We start from the raw sequence: 16,183 nt of genomic DNA, 5'->3' as shown, positions 1-16,183 counted from the left end.
AGTAGAAAAACATTTGTATAATTAAAATCATTTGGTTAGAAACTTGTTATGTATACCTATGTATTTCAGATAACCACCAGCTTAAAATTATCATGAGATGTTTGTATGAGTCATAAATGTCATACTAGCAATTTTGGCTACAAATATTAACTAATGATTTTATTCAAAGATATAGCATGACCTTTGTAGTAGAATATTTGTTACTCTTTGTTTTGTGATTCATATATACCTTTTCCATATTTCAGTTACAGGAAACTTTACCTCAGAAATTGTTTGCAGCTTCCAGTGGCATAAAACATACCATGGCCCCCATTTATCCAAGCTCCAATACACTAGTGGAGATGACTCTTGGGTAAGAAATTCACAACTTAGTGATTAATTTTTAGTTTGTCACCATTTTTTGCTCTTTATTATTAAATAACCATAATAAAAATTAATTATTATACAAGTTATTTTTATATATTTATTACGTAAGTATTAGTAAGTAATTCTACAATAAAGTTCAAAATTACTTTGAGAATTACTGTTTAAGATTACTTGTGAATTAATTAAATCTGCAAATAGAAGTTTCATAGTTTGAATGTAACAACTTTTTGGTTTTTGTTTTATAGTATGAAGAAATTGAAGGAAGAGATGGAAGGTGTTGTTAAAGAACTTGCTGAAAATAATCATATTTTAGAGAGGTGAGGTTCTTCTCCACCTTACCCCTAGTAAATATCTACCAAATTAAATATAGACACAGACTATCATATTCCTGTATCATTGGTTAAGTAGTGATGGAGATATTTCTAGTATGGTACAATTCTAATTCAGGTTTTTCTCTAACTTGATCTAATTGTTAACTTGTTTGATCCCTTTTGTTCTAAGAGATTGTAATACTGTCTACTACAGTTGCTGTGGGGGGAAATTATATTATAAATAATTTTACAGTTAATTCCAGATATAATTTATTTGTTGATAATATTAGCTCTTTAAATCAATAGCTATTTGATTCAAATAAATTTATATTTATATTTATATCAAAATTGTTCAACAATCATTTTCTCAATTTTTGAAATCAAAGCTACTTATTAGGTTATGTCCTGGAATCCTTCATTATTGGTGCTGGGATATTGTGAAAACTTAGTAAGCCAGCTGCACATGCTCCTTCAAGTATAAAAGATGCCAGCAACTAAGTACAATGCAAAGCTTACAGAGCGATTGAGCCTGTCCTTATCTGGCTGGAGCTTCAATCATTTCATGGGTGACAAAAGGCTTGCCAAACCTAAAGTTCTCGTAAATGGGAGTTGTTTTGATTATGCCTTTCCCCTTTTAAGGTCATTTCCACAGGTGTTTATTGTCACTGTCACTGCCTTTTAATAGTTGTCTCTATAACAATAATGAGGAAGCTTAGTCATGGAATTAATAAATAATTTAGTTGGAATTCAAATTCATGTATTCCAAGTCCAAGATTATTATGCCATATATAATTTTTTTAATTTCCGAGGGACCAATTTAATAGTTTTGAAAACATATAGAAGTTTATCAAAAACGTTAATACCAAGGACTTCTTTCAACATATGGCTTATGTTGTATGTCCAAAATTCAGATTCTAATGTGGTAGAAAAATACTTAGAGAAGACTTAAGTTTTAGTTGTGGCTTTGTGTCTGAAAAGCTGTATCACCTTGTTGAAAGCTTCATTTATAAGATTAAAAGAGTTGAACAAGATGATTTCTAAGTTCTCTTACCAGTCAATGCTGCAATGAATCTTTCTGGATTTCCTACAGTGAAAATAGGCATAAAAATACTATTCACTTGATCATTGTGAAGAAAGAATTAATGTATACTAGGTGGGGCAGTGGATAGAACACCCAGACTCTAGAGTCAAGACGATATTTAGTAGTTGTGTGATCCTGGGCAAGTCATTAAATCTCAATTACCTCAAAAATAATAATGATGTATATGAAAGTGTTTTGAAATTTTTTAAAAGAATGACTTCTGGTTATGATAGGTTATAGAGAAGTCCAACTCTTCCACATAAACTCAGGAAAATGTCTTAAAAGAATCCCAACAGGCTGATAATAAAGAATATAACAAAGAAATAGATGTAAACTCCTCCATTTAATCCAGAATTCCAGAAAAAGATGTCTAGAACCTGACCATTGCAGGAAGAGGAGGTCTCGGAATACCAGATCATTTAAGCATATCAGATTCTTTCAAAATATAACTACATTAAAAATAATTTTAAAAATTGGATTTTTAAAAATCACTAAAAAACTCAAAGATCTCTTAGAACTAGAGGATAAGTGAAAATAAAAAGAACCCACTTCCTGTTCGGGGGGAGACCCTGAATATACCCAGAAGTACTAGGCAAAATTCAGTCAAATCACAGAAAAAGCATCTGGGAAGAGGGAGAAGGGGAGAGAGAGAGACGGGGAGGAGAGGGACAGGGAGAAAAGTAAGGGACCAGTCAGGATAACAGACCTGTGAGCCAGCTATGGAAAAGGAGAGAAAAATAGTGAAATACAAAGTTCTAAAAACTTAAGACTTGCCATCAGTAATGTATCTTAAAAACTGAGCATATACATATATATGGCAAGGGGAGATATACAGTGGAGCTTCCCTATGTATAAAAATTTCTGGAGCAAAAATGAGTTTAGCTATTAAATAACTCATACCATTAAGTGCTAAAAGCATTGGAGGTGAGAATTTTGAAGGTTATAAAATCATACCCTTAACTAACTTTAAAGTCCTCATATTTTCCCTGTATTTTGCTGCTCTGCTTTTCTCCTGTTGTTTGATCTTCTTAGGGACAATGCTCTGCCCAGTTATAATTAGCTAATAATTTTTATGCCTTATCCTATCCCCCAAAGAAAAATATTACCATACATAGTGACTATTATGTGTATCCTCTAGATAAAATATTCAAGGACAAAAAAAAAAAAAAGAAAGAAAGAAAGAAAGAAATGAGCATATTCCTAAAGGGGAGAAATGGACCTTTACTAGATGAGAATTTTTGGTTACTCTGAGTAGAGGGTTTGAAATCAAAGCACAGGAGTCACAGGATCAAAACAATCAGGAGGAACTAAATAACAGTGAAATTCTTAGATTCTATTAGGAAGAGAAGAGAAATGTATCCCTTTTGAATTCTCATGTCTTCAGGGAACATAGAAGGAATTAAATAAAGCAGACCTAAGGTCTGGATACAGTTTTGTTTTATTGTGCTAATTATAAGAGAATAAAAAGTAATACACTGGGGAAGAAAAAAGGAACTTGATATTTCACATTTTAAAAAATATGTGAAAAAGATGAATTTACTAATATGAAAGAAAGTGGGGAAGGCAGAGCAGGGGGTCTCTCACTACTATTACTTGAACCTGATAAAAAAAGGTTGGACACAGAAATGGAATTATACGGAGATTAATGTCATAATATACATCTCAACTGAGATACAGGAAAAGACTGAGAAAGAGTAGTGGAGAATATAAGAACAAAACTAGATGTGGCGAGGAAAACTAGATGTGGTGAGCAAATAGTTGCAAGCCAAAAAAACTTCAGTCAAGTCAATAAACATTTAGCATTTACTTTGTGTCAGGTACTATAAAAAGTTCTGAGAATACAGAGAAAGGCAATACAGAGAAGGCCTTCAAAGAGTTCACTATCTGATGAGAGAGACAACATGCAAACAACTGTGTGCAAACAGCATGTTAAACAGGATAAATTGGAGTAATCAATGGGGAAGTACTAGCATTAGAAAGGATCAGGAAACGTTTCTTTCAGAAGGTGAGATTTTAGCTGAGATTCAGAGGAAGCCAAAAGGTGGAGAAGAGAAAGGGAATTCTAGGCATTGGGAACTAATACCAAGTCTTGGTCAGGAAGACTATCTTGTATGAGAAATGGCAAGAGAAACCTAGTCCCTGAACTCTTATGTATGTGGAGTATATTAGTTGTAAGAAGGGCCCAGGGGTGGGGAATACTAGATTATAAAGGGCTTTAAAAGCCAAGCAGAAGATTTTTATTTTTGATTCTGGAAATAATAGGAAGCCACTGGAATGTATTGAATGGGAGGGAGAAAGAGGGAATATGGTCAGATCCTCTACATTAGGATAATTACTTTTGATAGCTATAGAGAATATATACTGGAGAGAGTCATGACTGGAGGCAAGGACATCAACCTGTTACTGCAGTAGTCCAGAACTGAGTTAATAAAAAGCTGCACTATGGTAGTAGCAATGTCATAAGAGAGAAAGGAGTTTATCCAAAAGATATTTCGAAAATAAAACTGAACCTAAGTGATCAGGAAGATGGTTGAACCTTCAACAGTAATAAGGAACTTCAAAAGAGTTGAGCAATTGGTCATAAAGGATGACTTAAGAAAACCATGTCAATTAGAGAGTTGGGGCTTGGCCTTAAGGGAGAAGAAGGAACAGCTTCACTTATAGATTTTTCATTTGTTCTGTTTCTGCATTCTATTCTTTACAATAGAAGATAAACATAAAAATATGATGTCGGGAAATAACACAATTAAGTCATAATAAAAAATTTGATGTATGAACTTATGGATCAGTGAAAATGATGAATTTGTCCTGAAAGTAGAATATGGTAGAATTCAGCCAAGCATTTAAAAGAAACATGCTTGAAACTTAAAAATTCGCAAAAGCTAAAATAAGGGACTGGAATAGAATTTATTATACTTCAGATGAATTTATTTTTTTAAACAGCTCTAACAATATTAATTTCAAATAAGGTAAAAAGTTAATAAGGAAAGTTATGTTTAAATGCATCTTAGAGAGTGGAATCAATACTTAAATACATAGTCTCCCCCAGAAAGGCTTAAGACAGTTTTATGCTTCTTAAAGCTGCATGTAAAGGAATATCATTCCATCTAAGTACTTAAAGGAAAAATTAATTGAATTACTCAGAGAAATAGCCAGAAAAATTATGGTAGTATGAACTCGGTGTTCCCCTTTTAAATTTAGACAGCTCTAACCAAAAGGTAAGTTAGAAACACACACACACACACACACATCTATGTAAACAGAAATGCATATATGTGCATATCTGTGTATGTGTTGATGAAGTGTTGGGCTTGGCGTTAAGAAGATCAGAGTTGATTCCTTTCTCTGAGAGAAACTCTGTCTTTGAGCAAGTCACTTAGCCTCTCTGTAAAGGATTGTTGTGAGAAACAAATATAAAAATATATATGTTTAAATTGCTATGTAGGGGCAACTAGGTGGTGCAGTAGATAGACCACCAGCCCTGAAAGCGGGAGGACCTGAGTTCAAATGTAATCTCAGACACTTAACACTTCCTACCTGTGTGACCTTAAGCAAGTCACTTGTCCCAGCAACAACTAAATAAATAAATTATATATAAATGTTTCAATCTATATCAGTTACTGAATATTAATAGAAAGGAATGTATATATTTCTTAGCTATAGATGATATTTTATCAGAAATTGACCTAGAATTGCATGAACAAATAAAGAAAAGCATGCAATATTATATATATTCCTTGCCACAGTGTAATAAAAATCTTTGAAGAAAGGAGTGAAATGGAGTATAAATCATGTAATCCTAAAGAATTGGTGGATCAAAGACCACCATAAAAATGATAGGTAATTTCTTTTTTTTTCCCCTTAGGTTTTAAATATATTTTTTATTATAGCTTTTTATTGACAAAATATATGCATTGGTAATTTTTCAACACTGACCCTTGCAAAAACTTGTTCCAACTTTTCCCCTCTTTCCTTCCATCCTCACCCCTAGATGGCAGGTAGTCCCATACATGCTAAATATGTTAAAGTATATGTTAAATACAATATATGTATACATATTTATACAGTTGTCTTGCCACACAAGAAAAATTGGATTTAGAAAGAAGGTAAAAATAATCTGGGCAGAAAAACAAAAATGCAGGCAAACAATAACAGTATAAATGCTATATTGTGGTCCATACTCATTTCCCAGTGTTCTTTCTCTGGGTGTAGCTGGTTCTGTTCATTACTGTTCAATTGGAACTGATTTGGATCCTCTCATTATTGAAGAGAGCCACTTCCATCAGAATTGATCATCATATAGCATTGTTGTTGAAGTGTATAATGATCTCCTGATTCTGCTCATTTCACTTAGTATCAATTCATGTAAGTCTCTCCAAGCGTCTCTGTAGTCATCGATAGATAATTTCTTAAAGGAAAATTAAGTAATAAGATAACATAACTCAACTTTTGTGATTCAGCTAAAATAGACATTTGGGGAAATATTTCTCTCTACAAAAACTTTCATGCCTAAGAGAGAGCAGACCATATCATGAACTGAGCATGCATTAGCAAATACAGAAATTTTGCATTAGCAAAAAATGGAAATTATGAAAATCAAAGGAAAGATGAACAAAATTAAAGACAAAAAAAGAATTTGATAAAATTAAGATGGTTGTTTCAAAAAAAAGATAAATTCTTAGCTAATATGATCCAGAAAATAGAGGAAAAACAAATTATTAGTATTAAAAGTGGAAAAAAAGATAATTCACAATAAAATGGACATTATTTGGAACTGTTTCGGCCAATTATATTTTAAAAACTGGTAAATGGATGGATATTTACCAAAAAAAAAAAAAAATTAAGTGCCAAGATTAAGAGAAAAAAGAGAATTTTTAATCACTAAGTCTTAGCAGGTGAACATATCTTTTATTTTTATTTATTTTTTTTTATTTAATAGCCTTTTATTTACAGGATATATACATGGGTAACTTTACAGCATTAACAATTGCCAAACCTCTTGTTCCAATTTTTCACCTCTTACCCCCCCCACCCCCTCCCCTAAATGGCAGGATGACCAGTAGATGTTAAATATATTAAAATATAACTTAGATACATAATAAGTATACATGACCAAAACATTATTTTGCTGTACAAAAAAAATCAGACTCTGAATTATTGTACAATTAGCTTGTGAAGGAAATCAAAAATGCAGGTGTGCATAAATATAGGGATGGGGAATTCAATGTAATGGTTTTTAGTCATCTCCCAGAGTTCTTTTTCTGGGTATAGCTAGTTCAGTTCATTACTGCTCCATTAGAAATGATTTGGTTGATCTCGTTGCTGAGGATGGCCTGATCCATCAGAACTGGTCATCATCTAGTATTGTTGTTGAAGTATATAATGATCTCCTGGTCCTGCTCATTTCACTCAGCATCAGTTCGTGTAAGTCTCTCCAGGCCTTTCTGAAATCATCCTGTTGGTCATTTCTTACAGAATAGTAATATTCCATAATTTTCATATACCACAATTTATTCAGCCATTCTCCAACTAATGGACATCCATTCAGTTTCCAGTTTCTAGCCACTACAAAAAGGGCTGCCACAAACATTCATGCACATACAGGTCCCTTTCCCTTCTTTATAATCTCTTTGGGATATAATCCCAGTAGTAACACTGCTGGATCAAAGGGTATGCACAGTTTGATAACTTTTTGAGCATAGTTCCAAACTACTCTCCAAAATGGTTGGATTCGTTCACAACTCCACCAACAATGAATCAATGTTCCAGTTTTCCCACATCCCCTCCAACAATCATCATTATTTTTTCCTGTCATCTTAGCCAATCTGACAGGTGTGTAGTGGTATCTTAGAGTTGTCTTAATTTGCATTTCTCTGATTAATAATGACTTGGAGCATCTTTTCATATGACTAGAAATAGTTTCAATTTCTTCATCTGAGAATTGTCTGTTCATATCCTTTGACCATTTTTCAATTGGAGAATGGCTTGATTTTTTTATAAATTAGAGTTAATTCTCTATATATTTTGGAAATGAGGCCTTTATCAGAACCTTTGACTGTAAAAATATTTTCCCAGTTTATTGCTTCCCTTCTAATCTGAACATATCTTTTAAAAAGAACTCTCAAAGAAAGGAACCCCATGAGCAGATCTGTTTACAAGTTAATTCTATCAGATATTCAAAGATTAATAAATATGAGCATATATACAAAAGTAGAGAAAAATGAGATCCTACCAGATTCCTCTTAGGAGAAAAATATGGCCTTCATTCTTAAACCAGAGAACAATGAAGCACAGAAAGAAAACTATAGACCAGTATTTCTGGTATGTATATTGGTATTTCTAATGTATAGCTATGCAAAAGAATCAAAATTTTAGCAAAGAAGATAAAAGATATGAAAAATCTAGGAATCCAGCTTCTAAGATAGAAACAGGAATTATGTGAATACAACTGCAAGAGTCTTCATGGAAATAGAGTCAGAGGTAATTAGTTGGTGAAATGATAATACTATCTTAATTATAGATCCCATATAATATCCCCAAAATAAAGGATTGCTTTATAGAATTAGGAAAAAACAATCTGGAAGAAAGTCCAAGTCAAGCATGTCTAAGAGCATTCTTGAAAAAAATGAGCAGGGAATGACCTAGCAGTATCAAATCTCAAATTATATTACAAAGCAATAATCATCAAAATACTTTGATAATTTATAAAAACTAGTATAAACTAATAAAAATTAATAGAAGGCTTCACTGATTAAACAAAAACAGCTAGAAAGATTTCTGGCAGAAATTGGATTTAGAGCTGTTTACATTATATATCACAAAAAATTAAAACAGCTATATATGACCTGATTATAAAAAGTCATATCACAAACAAATTAAGAGAGTCAGTGAAGGGCATGCCTTCTATAGGTATGGAATTTTTGACCAAACAAGGGCTAGAGAAGATCACAGGAAATAACATGGACAATTTTAGTTGTATAAAACTGAAATATTTTTCCAGACAAAATTACTATAGTTAAAATTGAAAAAGGAGTAACTGGGAAAAATAGTTTTTGCAGCAAATTTATCTGCTAAGTTTGCTATCAAGATATTTGGGAGATTGATATACATATATAAGGTCAAAAGCTTTTCCTTACTCCTACCTCCCAACTCCAGAAGATTTTCTCAAAGGATAAGAAAAGACAGTTTTCAGGGAAAAAATTCATGCTATCAGCCACAGTATGAAAAAATGCTCCAAATCACTAATGATAAAAGAAATGCAAATTAAAATAGCTCTAAAGTTCTACCTCCTAAACATCAGATTAACAAAGGTTGACCAAAGAAAATTTTAGTTGTTGGAAAGTCATTTTTCACTGTAGGTGAAACTGATGTGGTCAAGCTATTTTAGAAAACAATTTGGAATTGTGGCCTCTCCCCACCCCCAAAAAAAAAACACTAAAGTGATCATATTTTTTGACAAGTGATCCCACTTCTAGGCTTATGTTGCACAAAAATCAAAGAAATCACAAACAAACATTTATATCAGTACTTTTCATTGTAGCAAACAAAGGGAATCCCCATCATTTGGGGAAAATGGCCAAACAAGATATTTTGTATAATATACATAAAGTATATATTAATGGAATATTATTATTCCATAAGAAATGTCAAAAGGGACAGTTTCAATAAATCTCTAGAAACTTGTATAAATTATTAGAGTGAAGTGAGTGAAACCAAGAGATGAGTTTAGACAATCACACTGTAAAGCAAATAGCTTTGACAGACTTAATGACCATATTCCATTGACTCAATGAGTACATGTGCTGCCCAGACTTAAGATGCAGAATTCAGGGATGGCTAGATGGTGCAGGGAATAAAGCACCAGCCCTGAAGTCAGGAGGGACCTGAGTTCAAATGTGGCCTTAGACACTTAACACTTCCTAGCTGTGTGATCCCTGGGCAAATAGCCCCAATTGCCTTGGGGGAAAAAAAGATGCAAAATGAGACTTATTTTTAGATAAGACCAATGCAAGGTTGGTCTATTTTGCTTGACTGCCTTTTTTTTTTTTTTTTTTAAGAGTTTGGTCTTTTTTTTTTCCCACTCAGAAATTGGGGGACCAGATGGAAAGGAAAGGAAAAACATACTTGTTCACTAAAGAAATCTAATAAAAGATTTTAAAGGTATTATGACATCTAGAACAAAAGAGCTTTATTCATTGAAATCAGAGGATTTGTATGGACTTATTAAGAGTGAAAGTGAGCAAAATCAGGAGAAACATTTATACAATGATTATACCACTATAAAGAAAAAACAATTTTCACAGAAATAAAAACTGTGATCCAAGCAATGAACAATTACAACTCCTGAAAACTGACAAGGAGTTACTTAGTACAGGAATGGTGTATTAGAGATGCAGAATGAGACATAAATTTTCTCAGGCTGTGTGTAAGTAGTGGTTGCTTTTTTTGTTTTGTTTTAAGAACTATTTGTTACAATAGAATACTTTATTTTTATACTTTGGATGGGTTAGGAGGGATATTCCTAAAAAAGGAAGATAAAGAAAATTTTATGAAGCATTTAAAAACAAAAAAGCAGGAAGAAATTTGAAGCAGACAAGCAGAATTATGTTGGCATTACTTTGTTAAATTTGAATTACTACTACATAACCATTATACACCTCTCAAATTGACTAAGATGATAGGAAAAAGTAATGACGAATGTTGGAGGGGAAGTGGGAAAACTGGGACACTGATGCATTGGTGGTGGAATTGTAAACGGATCCAGCCATACTGGAGAGCAATTTGGAGCTATGCTCAAAAAGTTATCAAACTGTGCATACCCTTTGATGCAGCAGTGTTTCTACTGGGCTTAGATCCCAAAGAGGTACTAAAGAAGGGAAAGGGACCCACGTGTGCAAAAATGTTTGTGGCAGCCCTTTTTGTAGAGGCCAGAAACTGGAAACTGAGTGGATGCCCATCAATTGGAGAATGGCTGAATAAATTATGGTATATGAATGTTATGGAATATTATTGTTCTATAAAAAATGATCAGGAGGAGGATTTCAGAGAGGCCTGGGGAGACTTATATGAACTGATGCTGAGTGAAATGAACAGAACTAGGAGATTATTATACAAGGCAACATCAATATTATATGAAGATCAATGCTGATGGACGTGGCTCTTTTCAACAATAAGATGATTGAGACTAGTTGCAATGATCTTGTGACGAAGGAAGCCATCTACATGCAGAGAGAGGACTGTGGGAACTGAATGTGGATCACAGCATAGCATTTCACTCTTTGTTGTTTGTTTGAATTTTATTTTCTTTCTCATTTTTTCCTTTTTGATCTGATTCTCCTGGTGCATCAAGATAATTGTATAAGTATGTATACATATGTTGGATTTAACATATTTTTATCATGTTTAACATATTGTTTGCCACCTGGGGGAGAGGGTGGGGAAGGGGGGAAATTGGAGCATAAGGTTTTGCAAGGGTCTGTGTTGAAAAATTGTCCATGCATATGTTTTGAAAATAAAAAGCTTTAATTTAAAAAAAAAAAAAAAAAAGCCCTACATATAGTAGGGGGAAAACAAGCAATACAGAAAATAAATTTTCTTTTAAAAAAACCGAAACAAGCCATGATATTGAAAAAATATAAAGTAATGATAATTTCTTTACTAAAATGGTTTTTATAAATTTTAATTATCAAGTTAAGGTAATTTGCCATTTCTTACAGTGATTCTAATAAGCAGTTTTCTATGCTTATTTGTAGCTTGCTTGTCAAAATTAGAGGATCTATATTGTTAAAGCTTCATTGATTTTGATCTCTTTATATATCTATAAAGATTCTGATTATAATTTGGGATAAAACATAAGGAGGAATAAATAGCTACTTAAAGTTTTTTTTTTTTTTTAATTTTTCCCCCAGTAAATATGTGCTGTTTTCTTCTCGTATATTTTAACGGTCAGTTAAATTTTGAAAGATTTACTTTTTCTTTTGTTTCAGATTTGGCGCTTTGACTATGGATGGCGGACTTCGGAATGTTGATTGTCTCTAACTTTCTGCGGAGACTGAAAAAAGCTCATTCAATTTGCACAAGAAAAATGCTTTGGGGGCATTAAATGTTAGTAACTCTGAAGAGATCCTGTTTCTGTGTTTCAGTATTTAACACAAGCATGTAAATATGTAACATATTGTAAATATATAAAAGTATATAAATTTTTGGCTGCTGCTAAAATGAACTTTTCTCTTTTAACATTTATAATCAAGTGAGGATTTGCCTCAGTGAGCACTAGTACATGGCCATGATAATATGTAGAAATACTGAAATTTCTAAGCTACTTTGACAGACTATATGAGCCATAGTTTGCTCTAGCTTCTAAGAGAAATTTTAGATGGAATCATATCTACATTACATATTACTGTATTACATCATTAAAATTCAGAAATGGAATCCACTTTTATTGCTGATGAGACTTTTGGTTGTAATTTGGGAGCAAGGACAAGAATGAAAGAAGTTCTTTTTCTTGTCTTGGCTTTTGTTTTGTGGGAATTGGGAATTGAACTCTTGTAATTTCTAAGGTCATACTATGAAATAACATTATTTTCAGGTTTCAAATTATCCAGGTCCTTGTTTACTCTGGGAAAATGATCTGATTATTTTAGGATAAAATTTAAAGCAAAAATCTTGAGCAGTTTAATCATTAAAACTGATCCACCTCTGATAGCCATAAAAAAAAAATTGTGATTTCAATACAGCACCTAAATTAGGGGCAACTGAAATAAATTAATGTATTCATTTCCTATCATCTTTTCTAAAACTAATTTTGCTCAATATTTTAAGAAAGCTAGTGAATTTACTTGTTTTTATGAGAAAATTGTGTGAATGTGCATATAGTTCTTATGAGAAAAATTCTTATTTTTTAAAAGAAATATGAGTGATGGTGGTAAATGATAATCTTTTGTCCTTCAAGTAGATGAGCAATATTCTGTCTCATATCTCCAGAAGTTTGCAAACTTGGTAGTTTCATTCAACAAGTGTTTATTGAGCACCAACCCCATAGCAAATATGGAAAAGAATAAAAATATAATCCTTGCCCTCATAGAACTTAACAAAATCAGAGGGATTTTTGTTGATAAAAGGAAAATGAGACCAGGTAATACCAGAAATACACAACTAATACAGGTTAAACTGTTAAAAAGACATAAAGAGGAGGCAGAAATCTCTTCTGAAGGAAAGGAAAGGAGGGAATCAAGGAATGCTTTAAGGAGGTGACATTTGAACTAAGCCTTGAAAAATTGATAAAAATTAAGCACAGGTAGAGGAAGTGCCTTCTAGGTAAATACTACTCCTAGTTAGGAACAAGGAGTTTGCAAGAATATAGGCCACATAGATGTAGCTTGGAGCTAAACTGTGTGGTCTTTGAGAAAGTTTAACTCCAAAAGAGTGTTTTCTTTGAAAGGTATTCCAGGAATTGCAAACTGATGGATTGTACTCAGCACTTAACTTTTATTATTCCACCAGTAATTTTTGTTATGATTAGTTTTGGTCTCAGACATATCAGATTTGTGAGTGTTATTTTGATCAGTCTGTGTATCATGATTCCCTGACAAAAACAGCAGTGGAAAATAAACCAATTTTTAAAAATTTTCATTGTATTAATATTTTATTTGGTAAAAAATAATGCATTATTGTATGGGACAATTTAAGATACCCATGTATTCATTAAATAAATGCATGAGTGAATGACTTTATTACTTAAATATAGTATCAACAGTCAATCAGTTTTATGGTCTGAGTGTTTTTCTTCGAATGACACCTTTACTCTTGGTTGACTTTTTTTAAAGATCACCTGCTATATACATTTTACTTATATTTTTAGATTTTGTTTGTAGAGGGTCACAGACAGTGGGGGAACTCTGGGTAAAGGTATAAGACCCTTCAACCCAGAGGGAACCTGCTGACAGTGTCTGGTTCAGCTCCCCATCTCCCCTAAGGACTCTCAGCCTTTCTAAGAAGTCAGGGGGCCATGACAATCTGTGTTGTGATTGAAGCAGAGTGATACCAAGTGGCAAACTACATACAATAGCAAGTTGTTTGTGGTCCCACGTGCATAGTATATACTGGGTGCTTTGTTTTGGTTACATAAGGGTATAAGGGCATAAGAAGGGGAAAGTCATTGGAATAAACCGAATCCATTTTCCCACCCTCTCAGGGGTCCCACCTCATTACTTCTCCACTAGAACGATATATTTTAATCAGCCCAGTGTTGGGGCTCTAGAAAGCAAGATACAGTATATGTTGTCAACCAATGTCTTAGATAATTTTTTCACTACAGGATTTAATGACATATGAACTACATTTCATAGTTTCCCCATTTTAGCCCCTCAAGTGTATAATCATAGTCCAAAATATTTAAGGGCAATAGAATGCATTTTGTTTTTAAAACTTCATTTTATAGAGCACAGGGAGACCAGCCAAAATGGTGAAAAAGGAAGTGGTAGAGCCAAGCTCTTCCCCATTATTATTGCATGAAGATCCAGAAAATGCTTCAGAATTCTTAATATTGGAAATCCAAGAAAATTTTTGAGTCGCTTGGGTCAGCATAAGGAGGTGAGGCCTGCAGACCCCGAGTATAGGATCTAGCCAGATGTAACTGCACCAAAGCACTGGATTGCAAGAGCCTATGGCTTTAAAGCAGGACATCCCAAAACCGGTGCAGAGCAAACCATAACAGTGTTCAGGGAACAGGTGTGAATTGTCTGCTCTTGTTTACTTACTGTCCAGTGCAGGGTCACAGATTCCATGCTGAACAAAGCCATCTGTGCTTAAGGATGTCATTCCAAGATAGGGTGCAAATAGAGTCCCTTCACTATGTATTGAACAAAATTCAGGACCATATGAAAGAAATTAACATCAGAAGTTTGCAACCTTACCCCAGGAACAGACTATGAAAACTAGAATGGAACAAATAAAGTTAGTGACTTTGTGAGATTTTTTAGAGCTACTATTAAAAAAAAGAGCCACAAGATATATAAAAAGCAACTGACCTGGAAACATCAAAGAAAGATAATTTTAAAATCACTGAACTATCCAAAAATCATGACCTGATTCTCCCACCCCCCCCAAAAAAGAAAAAAGGCTAAACATCATATTTGAAGAAATTAAAAGAAAAATGGCCTACATCTCTTAGAATCAGAGGGCAAAGCAAAAAATCCATTGGTGACTCGAAAAGAAGCCCCAAAATAAAGATCCCAGGAGCATTATAAACAAAATTCAGAGCTTTCAGGGCAAGGGAAAAATACTTCAAGCAGAATCCAAGTACCAAGGAGTCACAGTTAAGGCCACACATGATATGGCAGCCAGCAGTGCTAAAAAATGGAGTTCTTGTATTATGGAAGGCAACAGATTGAGGATAATCCTACAAGAGAAAAAGTAGATCTTTGATGAAATAGAGGTCATCTAAAATATTCTTAATTAAAAAAAAATACCTAAGCTATACTGAATTTTAAAAATACATATACAGGACTCAAATGAAACAAAAAAATATATAAGTAAAGAATCATTAGGGACTAAAGTATAAATAGTGAAGATATACATTTATCATCCCCAAAATGAGCACTAAGATCAGGGCTCATAAAACTTTTCTAATACGACAGGGTTTGAAAGTTTTTGACTTTTATTTGCTGATCTTGGACAAGAGCAAAAGAATATAGTGTAGGGGAATGGTGAGGGAAACTTGAGCCTCATTTTCATCTGAACTTATTAAGGGAAGACTATGCATGCACACTTAGGGGCAGAAAAATATTTTACTCAAAAAAAGGAAAGGGACAAAGGGGAAAATGAGATAAGTTCAAAGAGCCTAAGCAAAGCTCAGACACAGAAGGCCAATAGAAAAGAGGGTTTAAAAGGGAAGAAAGAATTGATAATATAATTTATAAGGACCTTTGATTGGATTCCAAGAGAGGGATAGAAGAGAGGCAGGAACATGGAAGCGAATTATATCAAACAGAACACAGGTGCTGAACATACTCTGCTCTGAATAGAAAACCAAAATTCCAAAGAACTTATGAATAAAACATGCTACTCACCTCCTAAAAGATAGTTAACGGACTCAAGGTACAGATTGGCTTTGCTTCAAATCACTAATGATTACAGAAATGCAAATTAAAGTAATTCAGATTGTACTTTGCATTCACATATTGGCAAAGCTGACAAAAGAAGAAAATGCCAAGTGTTGCAAGAGAGTTGGAAAAGAGTAATATCTACTATTAGTAGATGTGAATTAGTCTTGCCATTCTAGAAATACTGAAGATTGATGATGAATAATGATATCCATCTTTTTGTCAGAGGGATAATGAGTTAAGATACAAAATGGGATATGCTTTTTTACGTGGTAAATATGGAGTTTGTTTTGCTTGATTATGAATATTTCTTTCAAAGG

At 33.2% G+C, this 16,183-nt stretch overlaps 1 protein-coding gene across 3 annotated transcripts in view; it reads left to right on the top strand.

Moving 5' to 3' along the window:
• TBK1 (TANK binding kinase 1) overlaps window positions 1-13,523 on the top strand; it is a 53,712-nt gene extending 40,189 nt beyond the window's left edge. For 2 of the 3 annotated variants that reach the window (XM_031940908.1, XM_031940907.1), the window contains exons 19-21: window positions 246-352; window positions 612-683; window positions 11,745-13,523. In XM_031940908.1, the coding sequence (XP_031796768.1) occupies window positions 246-352; window positions 612-683; window positions 11,745-11,796 (231 nt within the window). In that variant the 3' untranslated portion in view covers window positions 11,797-13,523. Of the gene's footprint in view, window positions 1-245; window positions 353-611; window positions 688-11,744 lie in introns of those variants that run through there. The other variant, XM_031940910.1, reaches the window with a different exon arrangement.
• Window positions 13,524-16,183: the final 2,660 nt, after the last annotated feature.

This window comes from Sarcophilus harrisii, chromosome 5 (assembly GCF_902635505.1).
Source record: "Sarcophilus harrisii chromosome 5, mSarHar1.11, whole genome shotgun sequence".
In the NCBI taxonomy this organism is placed as follows: domain Eukaryota; kingdom Metazoa; phylum Chordata; class Mammalia; order Dasyuromorphia; family Dasyuridae; genus Sarcophilus; species Sarcophilus harrisii.
Note: the sequence above shows the minus strand (reverse complement) of the source record. Positions and strands in the feature narration are given on the sequence as shown.